Source organism: Esox lucius, chromosome 12 (assembly GCF_011004845.1).
Source record: "Esox lucius isolate fEsoLuc1 chromosome 12, fEsoLuc1.pri, whole genome shotgun sequence".
Taxonomy (NCBI): Eukaryota; Metazoa; Chordata; class Actinopteri; order Esociformes; family Esocidae; genus Esox; species Esox lucius.
Window position 1 is genome coordinate 24,541,343 of NC_047580.1, and position 16,910 is coordinate 24,558,252.

Consider the following 16,910-nt stretch of genomic DNA (forward strand, 5'->3'; position numbering starts at 1 on the left):
AACAGTTACGATATATTTAGACAATAAGGCACAAGGGGGTGTGGTATATGTCCAATATACCACAGCTAAGAACTCTCCTTAGGCACAACACATCGCTTAGTGCTTAGACATAGTGCTAAGCCATGCTATATTGGCAATATACCACAAATACCTAAGATGCATTATCACTATTATAAATTGGTTACCAACACAATTGGAGAAGTCAAAGATTATGTGATGTCATACTCGCAGTATTTGGGTTCAGCCAATTAGCATTCAGGGTTAAAAAAAAAAAAGTTTACAATGTGAATTCTATAATCATTATGGTAAATAGAACTATAATAATGACCTATTAACAAGAACTGTGTTGTTATTAAATCTATAGTTGTATCTGGCAGAAGTACCATTCTCATCCGCATAATGCATGATTAGCACCAGGCTGCAATCCAAACATAAAGAACACTGAACCTCCTGTTCACTTTAACAAGGTTAGGTCAGTTAATGGAGAAAGGAAACTTTCAACAAACATTAAAGCATGTGCAGGTCATGATGTGCTAGTCCTGGCTGTCAGTCCTGGCTGTCAGTCACACACACGGTGAGACGAGAAGACATGAGAGGCTTTTAGTTTGACAGATGAGACAGAGGGTGTTTACTTCACAGTGAGTTTGGGTTATTACCAGCTCTGTCAATTTGCACACATTTATTACTGAGATAGAGAAGGACCTTTCCAGCCTTTGTACGAGTTGGTTCTCTGTCTCTCTCTAAACTTCTCTCTTTTGATTTGCCACACAAAATGTGTGTATTCAGTCCCCATTGTCACTGTTGCATGTTAAATCTGTCTCTTGGTGCTAAGAGATCAGAGGGTTTCTGAGGCCACTGGAGACCATTGAGACTGGCCCTGAGTGAGGCCCTGAGTGAGGCCCTGAGTGAGGCCCTGAGGGAGGCCCTGAGTGTTGCCCTGAGTGAGGCCTTGAGTGAGGCCTTGAGTGTTGCCCTCAGTGAGGCCCTGAGTGAGGCCCTGAGTGTTGCCCTGAGTGTTGCCCTGAGTGAGGCCCTGAGTGTTGCCCTGAGTGAATCCCTGAGTGTTGTCCTGAGTGAGGCCTTGAGCATTGCCCTGAGTGAGGCCCTGAGTGTTGCCCTGAGTGAGGCCCTGAGTGTTGCCCTGAGTGAGGCCCTGAGTGTTGCCCTGAGTGTTGCCCTGAGTGTTGTCCTGAGTGTTGCCCTGAGTGTTGCCCTGAGTGTTGTCCTGAGTGAGGCCCTGAGTGTTGTCTTGAGTGAGGCCCTGAGTGTTGCCCTGAGTGAATCCCTGAGTGTTGCCCTGAGTGAGGCCTTGAGCATTGCCCTGAGTGTTGTCCTGAGTGAGGCCCTGAGTGTTGTCCTGAGTGAGGCCCTGAGTGTTGCCCTGAGTGAGGCCCTGAGTGTTGTCCTGAGTGTTGTCCTGAGTGTTGCCCTGAGTGTTGTCCTGAGTGAGGCCCTGAGTGTTGTCCTGAGTGAGGCCCTGAGTGAGGCCCTGAGTGTTGTCCTGAGTGAGGCCCTGAGTGAGGCCCTGAGTGTTGTCCTGAGTGAGGCCCTGAGTGTTGCCCTGAGTGAGGCCCTGAGTGGGAGCTCAGATTATTGGTCGAACGATACTTTGAACTTCTGTTGTTGTAACAGGTGCCGTGGCTTACCTGTCCAAACTTTTGGTAAATGATTCCGAACTTAAAGTTGTTGCTTATAACATGTTCGTCAAACGTAACTAGGAGTCTTGAAGCCTGTTGAAACATCAAAGATGAAATGCATATTCAATACATCTGCATTTCCCTGGGTGAAAATACAATGCTAATTCAGATTTTTATAAGGTGAAAAAGACACTATCTGAATACTTCAAACCTGAGGCTTACTTTTGGGTAGAGGACAGGGTAAAAACGATCCACGTTTACCTCTTCACAGACGAGCTTAGGGTAAAAAAAGAGAAACATCACTATTGCTACTGTTATCATTCCATGACGGAACTCATGACACTTTTCCACGTCTCTCATACATATGTTGATAACACAATCGAGGTGTTAATATCCATTCCCAGCCGTCTCACCTTGGCCATCTGCACCACGTTCGGGAACTCTGTGAGACAAGAAATGGGTATCACATCGTGGTACGTCTTCATCTTGGTCCTGGAACGGGAGTAACAACACGTCCTTTTAAGGATCATGGATTATACAACCCTCCTAAAAGGATGTCCGTCTGTCACATGGGCTGGGCATTCAGAATGGATCATCTAGCTACTGTTACTAACCCAGCCCTGGCCCCACATCCATATCCCGCAGTCCTCCACCCACACGCTGGCCTAAATAGTCCATCTGTCACTTCATGTGGAAATGACAGTGTGCTGTTTTCCCTCTCGCTAGCTTTATGACTCCTCTGATAAGACTGTGAGTATGAAGAGAGGTCATCACAAGCACAGGGAACACTTTGTTAGGGAATGGAAAGACAATGTTATCAGGGTCCTATTGATTACTACAGAGTTATAACTGCGAATTCAACTGAGTGGCGGAGATACAGGATGTGATGTAAACAGTGTTAGAGCAATGTTGTATGACCACAACACTACGCATGTGTCCTGAGAAGGAACATACTGTATCTGTCCTGAGATCTAACCTACTGTATCTGTCCTGAGAAGGAACATACTGTATCTGTCCTGAGATCTAACCTACTGTATCTGTCCTGAGAAGGAACATACTGTATCTGTCCTGAGATCTAACCTACTGTATCTATCCTGAGAAGGAATATACTGTATCTGTCCTTTGAAGGAATATACTGTATCTATCCTGAGAAGGAATATACTGTGTCTGTCCTGAGAAAGCACATGTGAGAATGGAAAGGGATGTGACGATGATGATGATGACGAAGGTGTTGTACCTGAGCATGAGACGCAGGTGTTCCTGGTCTCCGATCACGTCATACTTCAAGGAGAACACCAGGTGTCCCAAAGCTCCGTCCACTGAGTAGTAATTAAAGTGCTCCTGGTGATATAACCCAAGGACCAAGGCAGTTGGTAACAGCGTTAATATACAATGTATACACATGAATAAGCATTCACATAGTCGAGTAGCCGAGAGAGTTCACATAAAAACCCAAACATATCAGAATTAGTTCATTCGTTATCAATGTCTCAACTGTATACGCCAGCCAACCGCTGCCACTCCATTTAGGTCTCTGTTTTCCACAGTGGGCTTATTAAGGTTCATATTCCTCATATTCAACAAAGCCTAATGCTTTGAATGTCATGGATCGTGTTGCACCGCTAAAGTTAAAGGAAACTATGAGCAAACAGAAAACACCATGGAGAACCACCATGATGGTAAGCACCCTGGTCAGAGAATGTAGGAAAGCGGAACGTAAGTGGAGGAAAACTATACTTCAAATCCTCTGACATCTATAAACAAAGCCTTTGTAGCTTCAACAATGAGTTACACAGGGCCAGACAGCAACATTTATCAGGAATGATCAACAAAAATATCAACAATACCCGCACTCTATTTGTCATGCAAGCTTACAAACCCAATAAAGCAGATAGGACTCATGTCTACTGTGAAATGTAATGAATTTGCATGTTTCTTTAGTGAGAACATTTTTTAGAAGGAACATCAGAACTATACAGTCTAACAAGGACTCTGTACCATCACCACGACCACCAAGACATAACGGTTATTATGTCGCATTTTAATACAATTGATCCAAACGAAACGGTTCGACATCTTAAAGTTTTCACTTACTGTCTCGACACACTGCCATCAGACTTTTTAAAAACAATTTTAACTCTATAACAATGGACCTACAACAAATAGTTAATAGCTCTCTGCAATCAGGCATTTTCCCAACTTCTCTAAAAATAGCTGCCATTAAGCCCCTATTAAAAAAGAGAACACTGGATGCATCTATAATGAACAACTATAGACCTGTATCAAATCTCCCTTTTATAGCCAAGATCATTGAGAATGTTGTCTTCAATCAACTCAGCAATTTTGTGACCTCAAGCGGTCTCTTAGACAAATTTCAGTCAGGTTTCCGACCTTACCACAGCATCGAAACGGCCCTGATTAAAATTTTAATTGATATACGCCTGAATACTGATTCTGATAAAATAACAGTCCTGGTTCTATTAGATCTCAGTACAGCATTTGATACTGTAGATCATAGAACACTTATAGATAGGCTGGGAAATTGGCTAGGACTCTCCGCTTCTGTTCATCTCTATGTGCTACCTCTGGGCCAAATTCTACAGAACAACAACATTAACTACCACAGCTATGCCGATGATACTCAAATATACATGGCTCTCGAACCATATGACAACAGCTCAATAGACTCTCTGGGTCACTGTATAGAGTACATAAATACCTGGATGAACTAAAATTGTCTACTATTAAACCAAGATAAACCTGAGATTATTGTGTTTGGCAACAAAAATAAAAGAACAAGTATTAGTAAAGAGCTGGATTCTCTGGCCATTAAAACCAGGGATTAAGTGCGTAATCTTGGTGATTTGATTGACTCAGACATCACATTTAACAGTCATATCAAAGCGGTCACCAAAACAGCATTCTAAAAAATATAGCCAGAATCAAAAGCTTGGTGTCCCAAAAAGACAGAGAGAAGCTCATCCATGCTTTTATCTCTTGTAGGGTTGACTACTGTAATGGCCTCTTAACTGGACTCCCCAAAAAGACTGTAAAACAACTGCAGCTCATTCAGAATGCTGTTGCTAGAATGTTAACCAGGACCAAGAGAACAGAACACATCACTCTGGTTCTAAAATCTTTGCATTGGCTTCCAGTCATTTACAGAACAGATTTCAAAGTGGTGCTTTTAGTTTATAAATCTCTGAATGGTTTAGGACCCGAATACATTTCTGATATGTTTGAAGAATATAAACCGAGCAGGGCTCTTAGATCCATGAACACAGGTCAGCTAGTAGAGCCCAGGATCCAAACTAAACATGGACAAGCTGCGTTTAGCACTTATGCTGTACAAAACTGAAATAAACTACCAGAAGATCTTAGACCTGCCCCAAATGTATACATTTTTAAATCCAGGTTAAAAACACTTCTCTTCTCACGTGCCTATGACTGAGCACTTAAACCTAACCACACTGTTTAGCCTTATAGCTTCCCACTTTTAATCGTTAGCCTTATAGCTTCACACTTTATATGCTTTCTTATTGTATTTATTTTATTATTATGATGTATTCATTTGCATTGATGGTTTCGTTCGAGTATTTGTTTTTATGTTATTGTTTTTATATATTTTTCTTTGTAAAGCACATTGAATTGCTTCGATGTATGAATTGTGCTATATGAATAAACTTGCTTGCTTGCTAATGCTTCTTCATCAGCACTTGTCTCTGGAGTGCCAAGCTGCACATTGAGTCACTCTGGTTACCTAGCTGGGATATTTATTTTTCGTTACTACCGTAATGAATGAGCTGCGACATTTATTGTGAAACACTCAACTCTGTGTGTTGTAGAACAGGAGATGAAGCACGGATATGCTGATCTGTGAAGCCTAATCTCACACAAGCACGACAACAGTCCCAGAGTAGAGTGCAAAATATTTGTTTTAAATGCACTGGATTTCATGTAAACTTCATTACTGTTTCATTAGCATTTAGGCATCGTAAATATATTAAAAGGTGTCTCATTTGGGAAGTAACAATGTAAACAATTATTTTTTTATTTTAAGAACTGAAAAGCTAATGCAACACTAACAATGTTGACGTTGAATATTTAAAGATAAAAACAAAATATATAGAAGTACTATGTCTAAATAAAAATTCATTCTGCTCTGGGTCACCTTGCCCAGGAAGTGTTTCCGGTAGATCTTGGCGGTGGAGTTACTCTCCAGCTTGTTACGAGTGGTCGGTGACAGCGGCTGGATCTGGTCTAGGTCAGTGCCGTCACTCAGCTCATGGTTGTTCCCCTCGATCCAGTAACCCCCAAACTGAGGAAGCAGAATAAGGGGAAAGCCGCCTTTTCTCTCCAACACCTGGTTCACAAAACAGAATGGAAGGACTGCTGAGTCTTTCCCCCCAAGCAGTGTGTCTCTGCTGTTCAATGAATAGTGAGATATCAACCACACATACCTCATGGACACTGGGGTAAGGAATGTAGTCCTCTTCAGTCTGCAACAAAGACACACACCGTAAATCTCCTGTATGCCAATGGACAATTACGGTTTTAAATTTAGCGCCTGATTTAAAGGGATTCCTTTATCAAAGTTCCATCCTGCCAAACTGCACGTCTGCTTGATGTCTACACAGACAATCATGTCGCATTGGTCGATGGTTCGGTTAATCTGTAATAATTGCACCGTAATTGTGTGTCTGTACACGGTAGCAGGTAGGGAGAGCCGGTGTGTGTGTGTAGTGTGGTCAGGTAGCCTGAGGAGCAGTGGGACAGTAGCAGTACTGCGTGAGAGAGAGAGAGGTCAATAGACCCAGGCAGAACGTACTTTGAGCGGGGGAGGGAAGGTACATCGCTGCTCGTCCATTCTGTTGCCCTGTGAGGGACACAAAGTGAAGCACGGTCACAGTGGAATTCGCAGTGCTGAGCCACGTCATCAGAGTTCCAGAGATGTTCATTACTATTACGGATTCAGAACGCCGTCGCGCGTCTTATCTGACAGATTAGTTACATTTGAATACACAGTTCCCCGGGAAGTAATCACACATTCAGACCAACCACACTTTCAAAAGGCAAAGAGGAACCCCAGCCATCCTACTGTTTAATACAGATAGAAGGCAAAAGTAATGAAGTGTGGGGAGAGATGGTCATCACCCAAACTGAATAAAAATATCAGATGAAATATAAAAACATTGTCTAATAACATTTTTCCAAACATATGTTCCAAATATATTGACAAATGCATGTCACATACTGTACAACAAAACATGGGGACTAATTGGGGATTAAGCGGGGCTGTCAGTCGTGTACAATGTATCTTTGGATTTTGGGAAGGCAGCGTCTATTTCACCCCTGAAGCAGTGAGTTCAACAGACCCAGAATTTTTGTGACTTCTTCCCAGTAAGACGACAGCACAGCCCACAATGTTATGCTAGGGGATATTTGCTCAGCCCCAAGTGTCTGGAGCAGCAGAAATTGTGTTAATTAAGCGTGTGCGGCCAAAACCGGTGTGTGCATGAGTTCTGCAATGACTCGTGCAGCGTTGTCAGAGACAGCATTTCTTTGCTAGTAGGCGAATAACATAAATCCTGAAAATACAGATCCTAGCATTCATACATTGCTGGGGTAAACATAACATAGCACACCTGCCCAGGAAGACTAGGACTGTTCTGTGATCAGTTACTTCAGACAGCTGACCAGCGGGACCCATGACGAGATCTGACAATGACCACCTAAGCAGATTGATGTGCTCTCTGAGATTATTAACTGTCATGAAATAAAGTATGTAAAATATGAAGATAGTTTTTATGAAAAAAATACCATAATATAATGTGTTACTGTGAAATCATGAATTAATTATGATCTAAATATTTCTCCATACGAGTACATTGAGTTCTTTAGCTTTCCATAGAGAGGAGGAATTCATGAGTCATCTGATGTATAAATTAAATATATTAAATATAAATTCCTGATAAAAAAAAAAAAAAACATTATATACAACTACCTTTATACATTCAGACAGGATAAAAGTACATCCTGTTCCCTAGTAGTGACACTTTGATAATAAATCAAAATGCTCGCGCATGGCTGTATTTTGGGCTGGGAAGATGGCTACAGTTTTCCAAGGCCAGAGAAAGGAAGCAGGTTATTAGGTGCTCATTACAGTGATTAGCTGAAGGTCTGGATAGAAGTATCCTGAGAGTGTCTGACCAGAAACACTGCCAGTGTCCAGACATCTCCTCTACAATGTCTTAAATACAGAGCAGAGATACTTGAAAGCAAGCTGCTGTTTCTGAAGAGGAAAGCCATTACAGCAGCTTCAAGAGTACTAGACAGAAATGTATGGTTAGTTTAGAAATATGAGTTAATTAAGGAACAGGAAGAGATCCAAAATACCTTACCTGCATCTTCTCAATCATTTCAAATAAATCTGTGGTCTGGAGAGAGGAGAATGAGACGAAGTGGAAATTAAACTCTATTTAGTTTGTATTGTATCAGTGTTGTTGAGGAATTTGTTGCCATGGCCTTGCAAATGGAGACAAAGGCCTGACACTGTCAACTGTACTACAACACATTCTTTCATAGCTCCAACACAATTCATTAGTAACACATTAGCCATGGTATTATATATCTGACCCTGTGAAAACACACTCATCCAATTGCTTTCTAAAATAAATGTCTGACTGGAGTAATCCTTTTAAATGGCTAGCAACATCTCACAGAGCAACACACGTTAATTACGGACATATTAAACATCAAATGATCTTGGGTTCACTTATCAAATCTCACTGAGGCAGTCTGCTGGAGCCAACCTTCTTCACGCTGATGAGCACATTAGCACATTGATTATGAAGTTTAACTGTACATACAACTGTTATTGTCTGCCATACAGTTTGAAGACAATTAGTAATGAGACCTGTCAACTAATTATTAAACCTTGAATAGTAAATCTAACTGTAAAACATCTGGGGGTCCCATGGTTTGATATCCACTCCAACATCAAGAAAACCAGCCAGGAAAACATAACAGCAACACCTTCATGTACATTCATGTGCATGTTATTTGAAGTACTACTTCACAATCACTGAAAGACCGGCTTTGCCAAAGTAAAGCACCCTAATCTCCTCCACAATAATTCATTAATCATCATCTAAGAGAACTCCCTAACCATTTCACATCCTGAGAAACCCGGACAAAATGCCTTTGATGTTTTCAAATTGGATAGTTGTCTTCTGATTTTATATCAGTCTGGATAAGAAAAAGCAGAACAGTTTCTGTCCCGGTTGTCCAGCTAAAAGGCACAGTCACTCAAGACTGACATGACCAAACAGTTTGTGTACCCTGAGGTCTAAGTGTTCAGAGGTAGTATGAGTAATGTCCCCCACCATATGCAAACAACGCCTGATACAGGACAAACCAGATCAAACCCTAAAGACAAACAAAATGCTTGAAAAGGATGAGATAACCAAAACAGTAAGGCCACCTGAACAGTTTAAAGAGTGAGAAATCCATATTTTGGTCTACGTTTAACATACAGAACCGTTGGCAGTCAGGACATAACAACACAAGGAATAACAACAATCAGGGTAGTAGTATTTACTATTCCCAACTTGAATATACTCTTTGAACTAAATCTATGAAGGTCCTCTTCTGCATCGAATTCGGCATGTATGCCTTGGGAACGAGTGCTTTCCCTGACACACACAAGCTAATGAGTTATGACAGCTATAATCACATCTTTCTCATTAGTTATTACTGTAATACTACGGTGAGCTGGCAAAGCCGATTATTCCAACAGAACACTTACTTCACCATTTCTTCTCCTCGGTCCCACCGTCACCAGAGGATCACTTTTAGACATGTTTGCATTCCAAGAAAGAGATGCATCAACCAGCAGTAAAAGTTTCCCGCTCCCTGGTTTGTCCCGCATTAGACAAGCGCATTGCCTGGTGCGTATTCGGCCAGCCTCAGATGATCTCTCTCTCCGAAAGCACGGCCATGACTGAGGAGGCAGAGGTGGGGACAGGCTGGCGGAATCCAAAAGTGAATTTGTACGTCCGCAGGTGTGTCTGTTGTGGGTTAGTCAGAGATCCTCAGTTAAAGACGGTGTCTCTTTACACAACCTTTGCCTTTCCGTTACCCAAGGAAATACAGAGGGAGATAATGCATTCCAGTGTGTTACACCCCCCCAGCGCGTTCTCTCTGTGTCTGGCAGACGGCCAGAGGGGGAGCGTTGTCCAATTCCTCTGGCCGTGATGAGGTCGCCTGTTCAGACAGGTTCCTGCTGTACCACCCGCTCCTTACTGGAGATAGAGAGGTTAAGGCCGCTGTACCATGTGACCACAACAGAGACAATGTTCTGGGGTCGTAGTAATAATAGAATAGCTAGGAACAACGTCATCGTATTTACATTAGGCCTCCATTTACTTAAAGTATATTTCAGAAAGACTTCTTCGAGGCCACGTTTGTTTTTGTCTATTTGCCCATTCTTGTCGGCTGACGTGCCCTGAGCTACACGTGACCGACAGACCAGAAAAAGAAAGCACGACAAATGCAAACAGTTCCTTTTGATTGGTTTGATCTTGAAACGTTGTGGCACGGGCCAGGGTGTAGGGAAGGAAAGCGTTCTGCTTCTCTAGATAGTTAAATGTAGTACGCTACGCCTTGGGAGAGTCATGAGCCATCCCTTCACTCAGTCAGATTCCTTCTCCCCATCTGATTGGATGACTCATTCAACTATTTGGGGAAGTAGGCTGCTACAGTGGATTTTCACTTTCCACTGCACGCCGGTTGTGGATGAGTTATTATTGCGGGCAGGTGCGGGGAAACAAAACAGCTTAGCCACGCACCACTACCTCCAGACCTCTTCCCCACCAAAAAGCCCAGTCGCTCTCCGCAAACATCAGAAGTGACCCGCTCCTGAAAGGTCATGCTCTAAAACATTCAAGGTCATGCTCTAAAACATTCAAGGTCATGCTCTAAAGCTCTTAAACATAATTCAGGAACTTGTCTTCACCCTTTTAGACAACTGCCACTCCCTGTTGACAGGGCTCCTGGCTTGAATTAAAAGCATCCACGACATGAACAGACAAATCTTGAAACAAAACAAGTACAGAACTGAGGTTTTGGTTCTTGGTGCCAATTGCCCAAAGAGAGAAACTGATCATACATCTGCATTCACCAGATATAGATTTGACACAAAATCTAGGTGTGATTTTGAGGCCCTTATCAGAAATATGACAGAATCTGCTTTTTATCATTTAAGAAACATTGCGAAAATAGGTCAGTTCCTCTGCCAGGCCAACACTGAAATACTAGTGCAAGCTTTTAGCTTCTGCAGGTGTGACTGTTGCTTGTTCTTACCGGTTTTAAAGTCCCAGCACTTACTGCCTGATATAAAATTGCTTTATTGATTTTTCTAGCAAATCATAACTTTGAAAACAAATACATGCCTGACATACTTTTTAAATATGCCTGGTCACTCCCTCAGTTTTTCTGACACTAGCCATTTATTTGTCCCTAAACTCAGGGCCAAAATGTTTCACGAGGCCTCTTTGGTCCTGTCCTTCAAAAAAGGTAGAAAATCTGAGGGATATAAATAGGAATATATAAATAGTCTGATCTGAATCAACCTTCATGTCACCTTCATGTCCCCCTTACACTGGCTATCAGTCTGATCTTCCCTGTAGACTACTTGATCTGTACACTGCTGACAACTCATAACTTGCTGCTTTATTTGCCCTTTAGTCCCTTGAATTTTTGGCTCTGATGTTGACATGATTATATCAGAAAACACTGCCAATCCAGCTGCTCTCTTCATTTATATATTGTCACATATTCCTAGAGAATCTGGATGTAGTTGCGGTAGCACATTTCCCTCGATTATCATCCCACACCCAAATATATTTCAAACCCAGTTTGAGATACAATTGGCTCATTTCCCTCACACTCAACCTTCAGTATCCTCTTTTTGAATCCCATTCTGTAAATGTCACTTGTCCTATCAACTTAACTCTGTTGCCATCTATCATCCACCAAAAGATTAGATTTTGACATGAGATGGAGGGGTTAACAAGGTAACTTTGGTCAACTCTGGGTTTTACCCAGGTGCCCCTTAATGTCTGGAATACAACCACATTAAGACCCTTACAAAAACATGTGAACTCTCCATTAGACAATGTTTATCAGCAAATCTTGCTGCAACCACCCCCCCACTCCAGGGGTCTGGTCCCCTTTTCTTTGTCAGTCTGCTCCAACAAAACTCATTCAGCCATTTCTTCGTTCTCTCTCCCCTCCAACTCGCTCCCCTTTGATCTCTTCTACTCTATTTTTCCCTTTTGCAAAAATCCTTCGCCCCCTGATTCTGTCTCTTCAACCCAAACTCTCCTCCCTATCCAACTCCTATGAATCCCAATGTCACCTCTGCCCTGCTGTGCTGCGTCATGGCTCTGTGACTCACAACAAACTCCCAGAACAGAGTGGGAGAAGGCTGAAAGACAAATAAGGGAAACCAACTTTGCTCTCCGAATGAAATCTGAGCAGCAACTACTGATGTTTAGTTGACCATCCCTGGTGTATCCATCCCCTCTTCCATTCTGGCGGCCTTCACCCCTTCATTACTTCTTTCATCAACCGATCCTTAACCGAGGACTGCACCCCTTCTCACTTCTAAAGCCTGGTTCCTCTCTAGGTTTCTTCCTAAATGTATGCCTTCTTAGTGAGCTTTTTCCTAGCCACTGAAATTCAACACTACTCTTGTTTGTTCCTAGGGGTTTAAGGCTGGGTGTTTTGTAAAAGCACTTTGTGACAACTGCTGATGTAAAAAGGGCTGTTTAAATAAATTTGATTGAATGATTGATTAAATGACCCATATCCCTTCCTCAGGAAAGCAAAACAACTTGACGTCCCTCTACAAATCAAAACTACAGGCCAATATGGCATTTCTTTTTTACTTGAGTGTGCTGTTTTTCTCAGATCTATTCAACGGTTACCAGGCATTGCCTGATCAGATTCTCCTCTCCGTCCTCTCATGGCTGGGCCTCTAATTCCTTAGATGGCATCGGACCTGCCAGGACCATATCATCAGATGGTCTCTCCTATAATTTCTATGTGGATGAAACTCAAATAACTTTCTCTTTCCTTCTGACATCCAGGTTGCAACACATATTTTGGTATTCCTGGAAAACATCCCAGCTTAGATATCTACCCTCCACATCAACTGAAACTTGTCAACTCACCATCAAAGTTGACAACGCCCCAAAGTGGAATGAACCTCAGTGTGACCCTGGACAAACATCTCCCTGGGCAAAAAACTGGTGACCCACTCAAGCAGGTTTATGCTCAATAAACTCTCTGAAACACATACGACCATACTTCACAGAAATATTTACAGGTTCAATATATCTCCTCTCTGGATTACTACAAGTCACTGTTGGTTGGATCCCTGCTTGTGCCATAAAACCTCTACAAGTTAGACAGTGTACTTATACTTTCCCACGTAACCCTGCTTGCCAGACAGGCGAACTCAGCAGTCAAAGCAGTCAAAGCCGCCCAAAAACAACTAGACTTTCTGAGGAGACTCAAGAAATTCGGCATGTCTGTAAAAACTCTCACCAACTTCTATCCATCTTCTCCGGCAGCATTACTGCCTGGTACGGCAGCTGCTCTGCTGCAGACCACAAGTCACTCCAGAGGGTGGTGAAGTCTGCGGATCATCGGCTGCCATCTTTCCTCCGTGCAAGGCATCTACCATATATGATGCCTGAGGAAGTACGCAACTTCATCAAAGATCACGGCCACCCTGGCTAGGGTCTGTTCACACAGCTGCCGTCCGGTAGACGCTACCGGAATATCAACGGTATACTTATGGCCAAACTTGCCCTATCTACAACATTCAACACTACTACCAATATTGCTGCTAATTTACTGTACTCTTTTTAAGCTGCTGCTATGTACAGTGTTATGTAAATTATTGCTTTATCTTCTTGCTATCTTTTTGCTGTGTATAATTTCTTCTTCTTATATTCTCACTACGTAGTTGTAGTCTGCCATGCCACTAATCATAAGCTTATTACACTCTATAATATTCAATAATTTATCTATAATATCTATAATATTAAATATAATATTAAATATAATATTAAATATAATATTCAATATAATATTCAATATTGTACCTATAATATTAAATAATTTAACAAATTACTGCTAATTTACACTGTTATGTATATTACTGCCATACTTGCCATATCTAAATGTTCAACAATACTACCCAGATTGCTTTTAGTTTACAGTACTCTTTTTTTTTAACTGCTGCTAGTGTACAGTGTTATGTACATTGTTGCTTAATTATTTTTTTCTTTTTTTTTCTGGCTATATCTTTTGCTAATATATTGTTTTCTTAACTCTCACTATGTTGTTGTTGGGTCCCATGTCAAAATAATTTCATTGTGCAGGATGATGCTGTGTTGTTCGGTGCATTTGACAAATAAACCTTTGAACTTTGAACTGAACTTCTCCATAAACTCTACTGGCCCCAATCAGATCCACTACAAGGCCCTGGTGTTTGCCCATAGAGCAGCTACAGACATTACCCATCCCAACCTTCAGGCTACGTTCAAATCACACATCCCTGCCTGAGCTCTTTGTTCTGCCACATCTGGTCTCTTTTGGTCCCTGTCAACCCCCACTGAACGACAGTCCCAACCCAGCCCAGTCCAAGCTCTCATCTGACATGGCACTCCTTTAGTAGAACCAGCTTCATGTTGCAGCTAGGAAGAGTAGCTGAAAAATTACAAAACACGTAATGGAAATGTATATCCAAATGAGTGATTTATTAAAGGGGCAATATAAACACAAGCAAAAATGCCAAGTATCATCCGCAGGTAATGTTTGAAGTTAATATTAAAGAAAATGTATCCAAGTGTTTGAGATACGGCCCATTCAAACTTTCTCGCTGGTCTGTCTTTCAGTGCATGACCTGCAATCCCCTTATAACCTATCCTCCAAACTAAACCATCCCGGACTACGTTATACTATTCTGGATCTTGTCCCGTAAGACAGGAGGACAAGGCGACAAATCGGGTTATTGTTTAGAGGCAGGACTCTACACAGTGCCCCTTTAAACATTTAAAAACAGTCATTGATTACCTAAAGTCCCACTGACATGTCTAAATTCCACTTCCTGTCTCTAAGAAGGGAATCCTACTCCATTACGAAGATGTTACATGATTCATACCTATAATACCAAATGCATTTTGGACCTTTTATCTTTATGATGACCGTTGCTAACCTACTACCTACATCGTTTGCCCAATCATCCTGTTTAGAGTTAAACTGAGTAATTACGCTCCACTCTTCTTGATAAAGACCAACAGCTTGGAAGTGTATATTGACTGTTCTTTTACATACAGTAAAAGAGACATCAAAAACCATTAAGAATCCCAGCTTATCTAGATGAAATGAGATGTCTGTTACAGTAATATCAGCTTGAACAGGTTGAAAAAACATGCATACAGCCTTATTCAGAATGTCCATTAATAGTATGAATAGCAATGCTCCTTGACACCATCTTAACTGGACACACAGGCAGTTGAGAAGACTTTCAAACTACCACAGATGGAGGTTTTAGTGGTTGTGGAATAAATGTGATGAATTTGTGTTTGTAAACACATCCTATCCTATGCAGAAAGATGTGGCCCCATGGTACCTCTCACGCTGAAATTTATGGTTAACAGTATACTCAACACACCATCTCCTCACATTGAATCAACTGATGACTGAAATGGATTCAACATCATGGTGGCAAGCCTCATCCAATCGTTCCAGGGTGGGGTTAATTAGGGATTGGCCTGATTTCACCACAAGGCTCCTGATTAAAGTGATATAATCTGCTCATTGAGTCTTGCAGTGTTAAGCCCTCTTCAACTCCCTCTGCACTTCCTGTTTCTTACATTATCTATTCATCCACTCTTAAAAAATCAGTTAACCCAAACAGTCCAGTCACTTGATCATCCAGTCATTTAACTCTCGTCTCCAGGCACATAAGAGGCTCCTCACCGGAAAACTCGGTTCAACTCCTGTCACCACTCTTCACCTCAAAGTCTCCCTCTGATTCCTGTGAGGTTTGGTTCACTATTCACAGTCCAATGTTGGTTCTACTCATTAACAAATGTATCAAACTTCACTCAACTGTGTTTGAGATGTGTATGGGTGTGGGAGGATTATCAAGGGAAATTAATTAGAATTCACCTCTGATTACATGTTCACCAATCCAAACTCAAAACACTCTCTATTGATGCGATCCTTGTTAGATCCGTCCCACTGAGCTTCATCTAGTAAGCCGTCAATTCAGTCAGCTGTTCAGCCAGTCAGTCAGCTGTTCAGCCAGTCAGTCAGCTCTTCAGCCAGTCTGTCAGCCGTTCAGCCAGTCAGTCAGCCGTTCACCCTGTCAATTGTTCACCCAGTCAGCTGTTCATTCAGTTAACTGTTCATCTACTTAGCGCTTCGTTCAGTGAACTGTTCATCCTGTCTGCTGTTCACCCAGTCAGTGAACTGTTCATCCTGTCTGCTGTTCACCCAGTCAGTGAACTGTTCATCCTGTCTGCTGTTCACCCAATCAGTTAACTGTTCATCCTGTCCACCACACACTTGTACAGGTCAAACATGCGTGAAACATCCCAAGAATCTCAGTTTAACCTTTAAGTGTAAGTGCTTCCATTTGAGGTGAAAGGGACCCTCTGGAATCTCACAAAAATGATCAAGATAATATCCTCGTAATCTTTTAAGCTCAGATCCCCTCAGTCCATATACCCCCCAAAATATAGAAAACAGATAAGTTAGACTTTTAGTTTGGCTAAGATCTGCCAAAGGGTAAATATACATTTTAATGTGATCCTTTGCAAATGTGTGCTGCAGATGAGTATTGTGAGACATACTACATACCCCACACCTACACACTGTAAGCCATACGCAGCATGGAGGAATAATAGCAAGGTGAAAACTAAGTACAGATTTAGATAGTTGCTATATTTTGAATATTTTGAAACATCAATATTTAAGGTAAATTCCAGCCACTTTCATTGACAAAGGTAACCAATTAAAAAAAATCACACAAAAAATTTATTTTGAAACCCTTCATGAAATAAAAATAAACAGACAATGTTACTACACCTATGTTAACCAGCAAATAAAATGGTTACAATTACATTTAGGTGCACTAAAATCATCAGACAGTGTCTTGGGAGGGTCCATCCTCCCATAAAGATTAGAAAC

At 41.6% G+C, this 16,910-nt stretch overlaps 1 protein-coding gene across 14 annotated transcripts in view; it reads right to left on the reverse strand.

The window, feature by feature from the left end:
- Positions 1-16,910, reverse strand: part of rap1gap (RAP1 GTPase activating protein) — a 76,679-nt gene that overhangs the window by 11,835 nt on the left and 47,934 nt on the right. For 11 of the 14 annotated variants that reach the window (XM_034295881.1, XM_029124009.2, XM_034295880.1 and 8 more), the window contains 8 exons: positions 8,039-8,074; positions 6,466-6,513; positions 6,098-6,136; positions 5,809-6,000; positions 2,875-2,978; positions 2,051-2,129; positions 1,860-1,913; positions 1,647-1,730 (listed from right to left, as the gene is read on the reverse strand). In XM_034295881.1, coding sequence (XP_034151772.1) covers positions 1,647-1,730; positions 1,860-1,913; positions 2,051-2,129; positions 2,875-2,978; positions 5,809-6,000; positions 6,098-6,136; positions 6,466-6,513; positions 8,039-8,056 — 618 coding nt within the window. In that variant the 5' untranslated portion in view covers positions 8,057-8,074. Of the gene's footprint in view, positions 1-1,646; positions 1,731-1,859; positions 1,914-2,050; positions 2,130-2,874; positions 2,979-5,808; positions 6,001-6,097; positions 6,137-6,465; positions 6,514-7,282; positions 7,483-8,038; positions 8,075-9,444; positions 10,191-16,910 lie in introns of those variants that run through there. The other 3 variants (XM_010890720.5, XM_010890723.3, XM_029124006.2) reach the window with 3 other exon arrangements.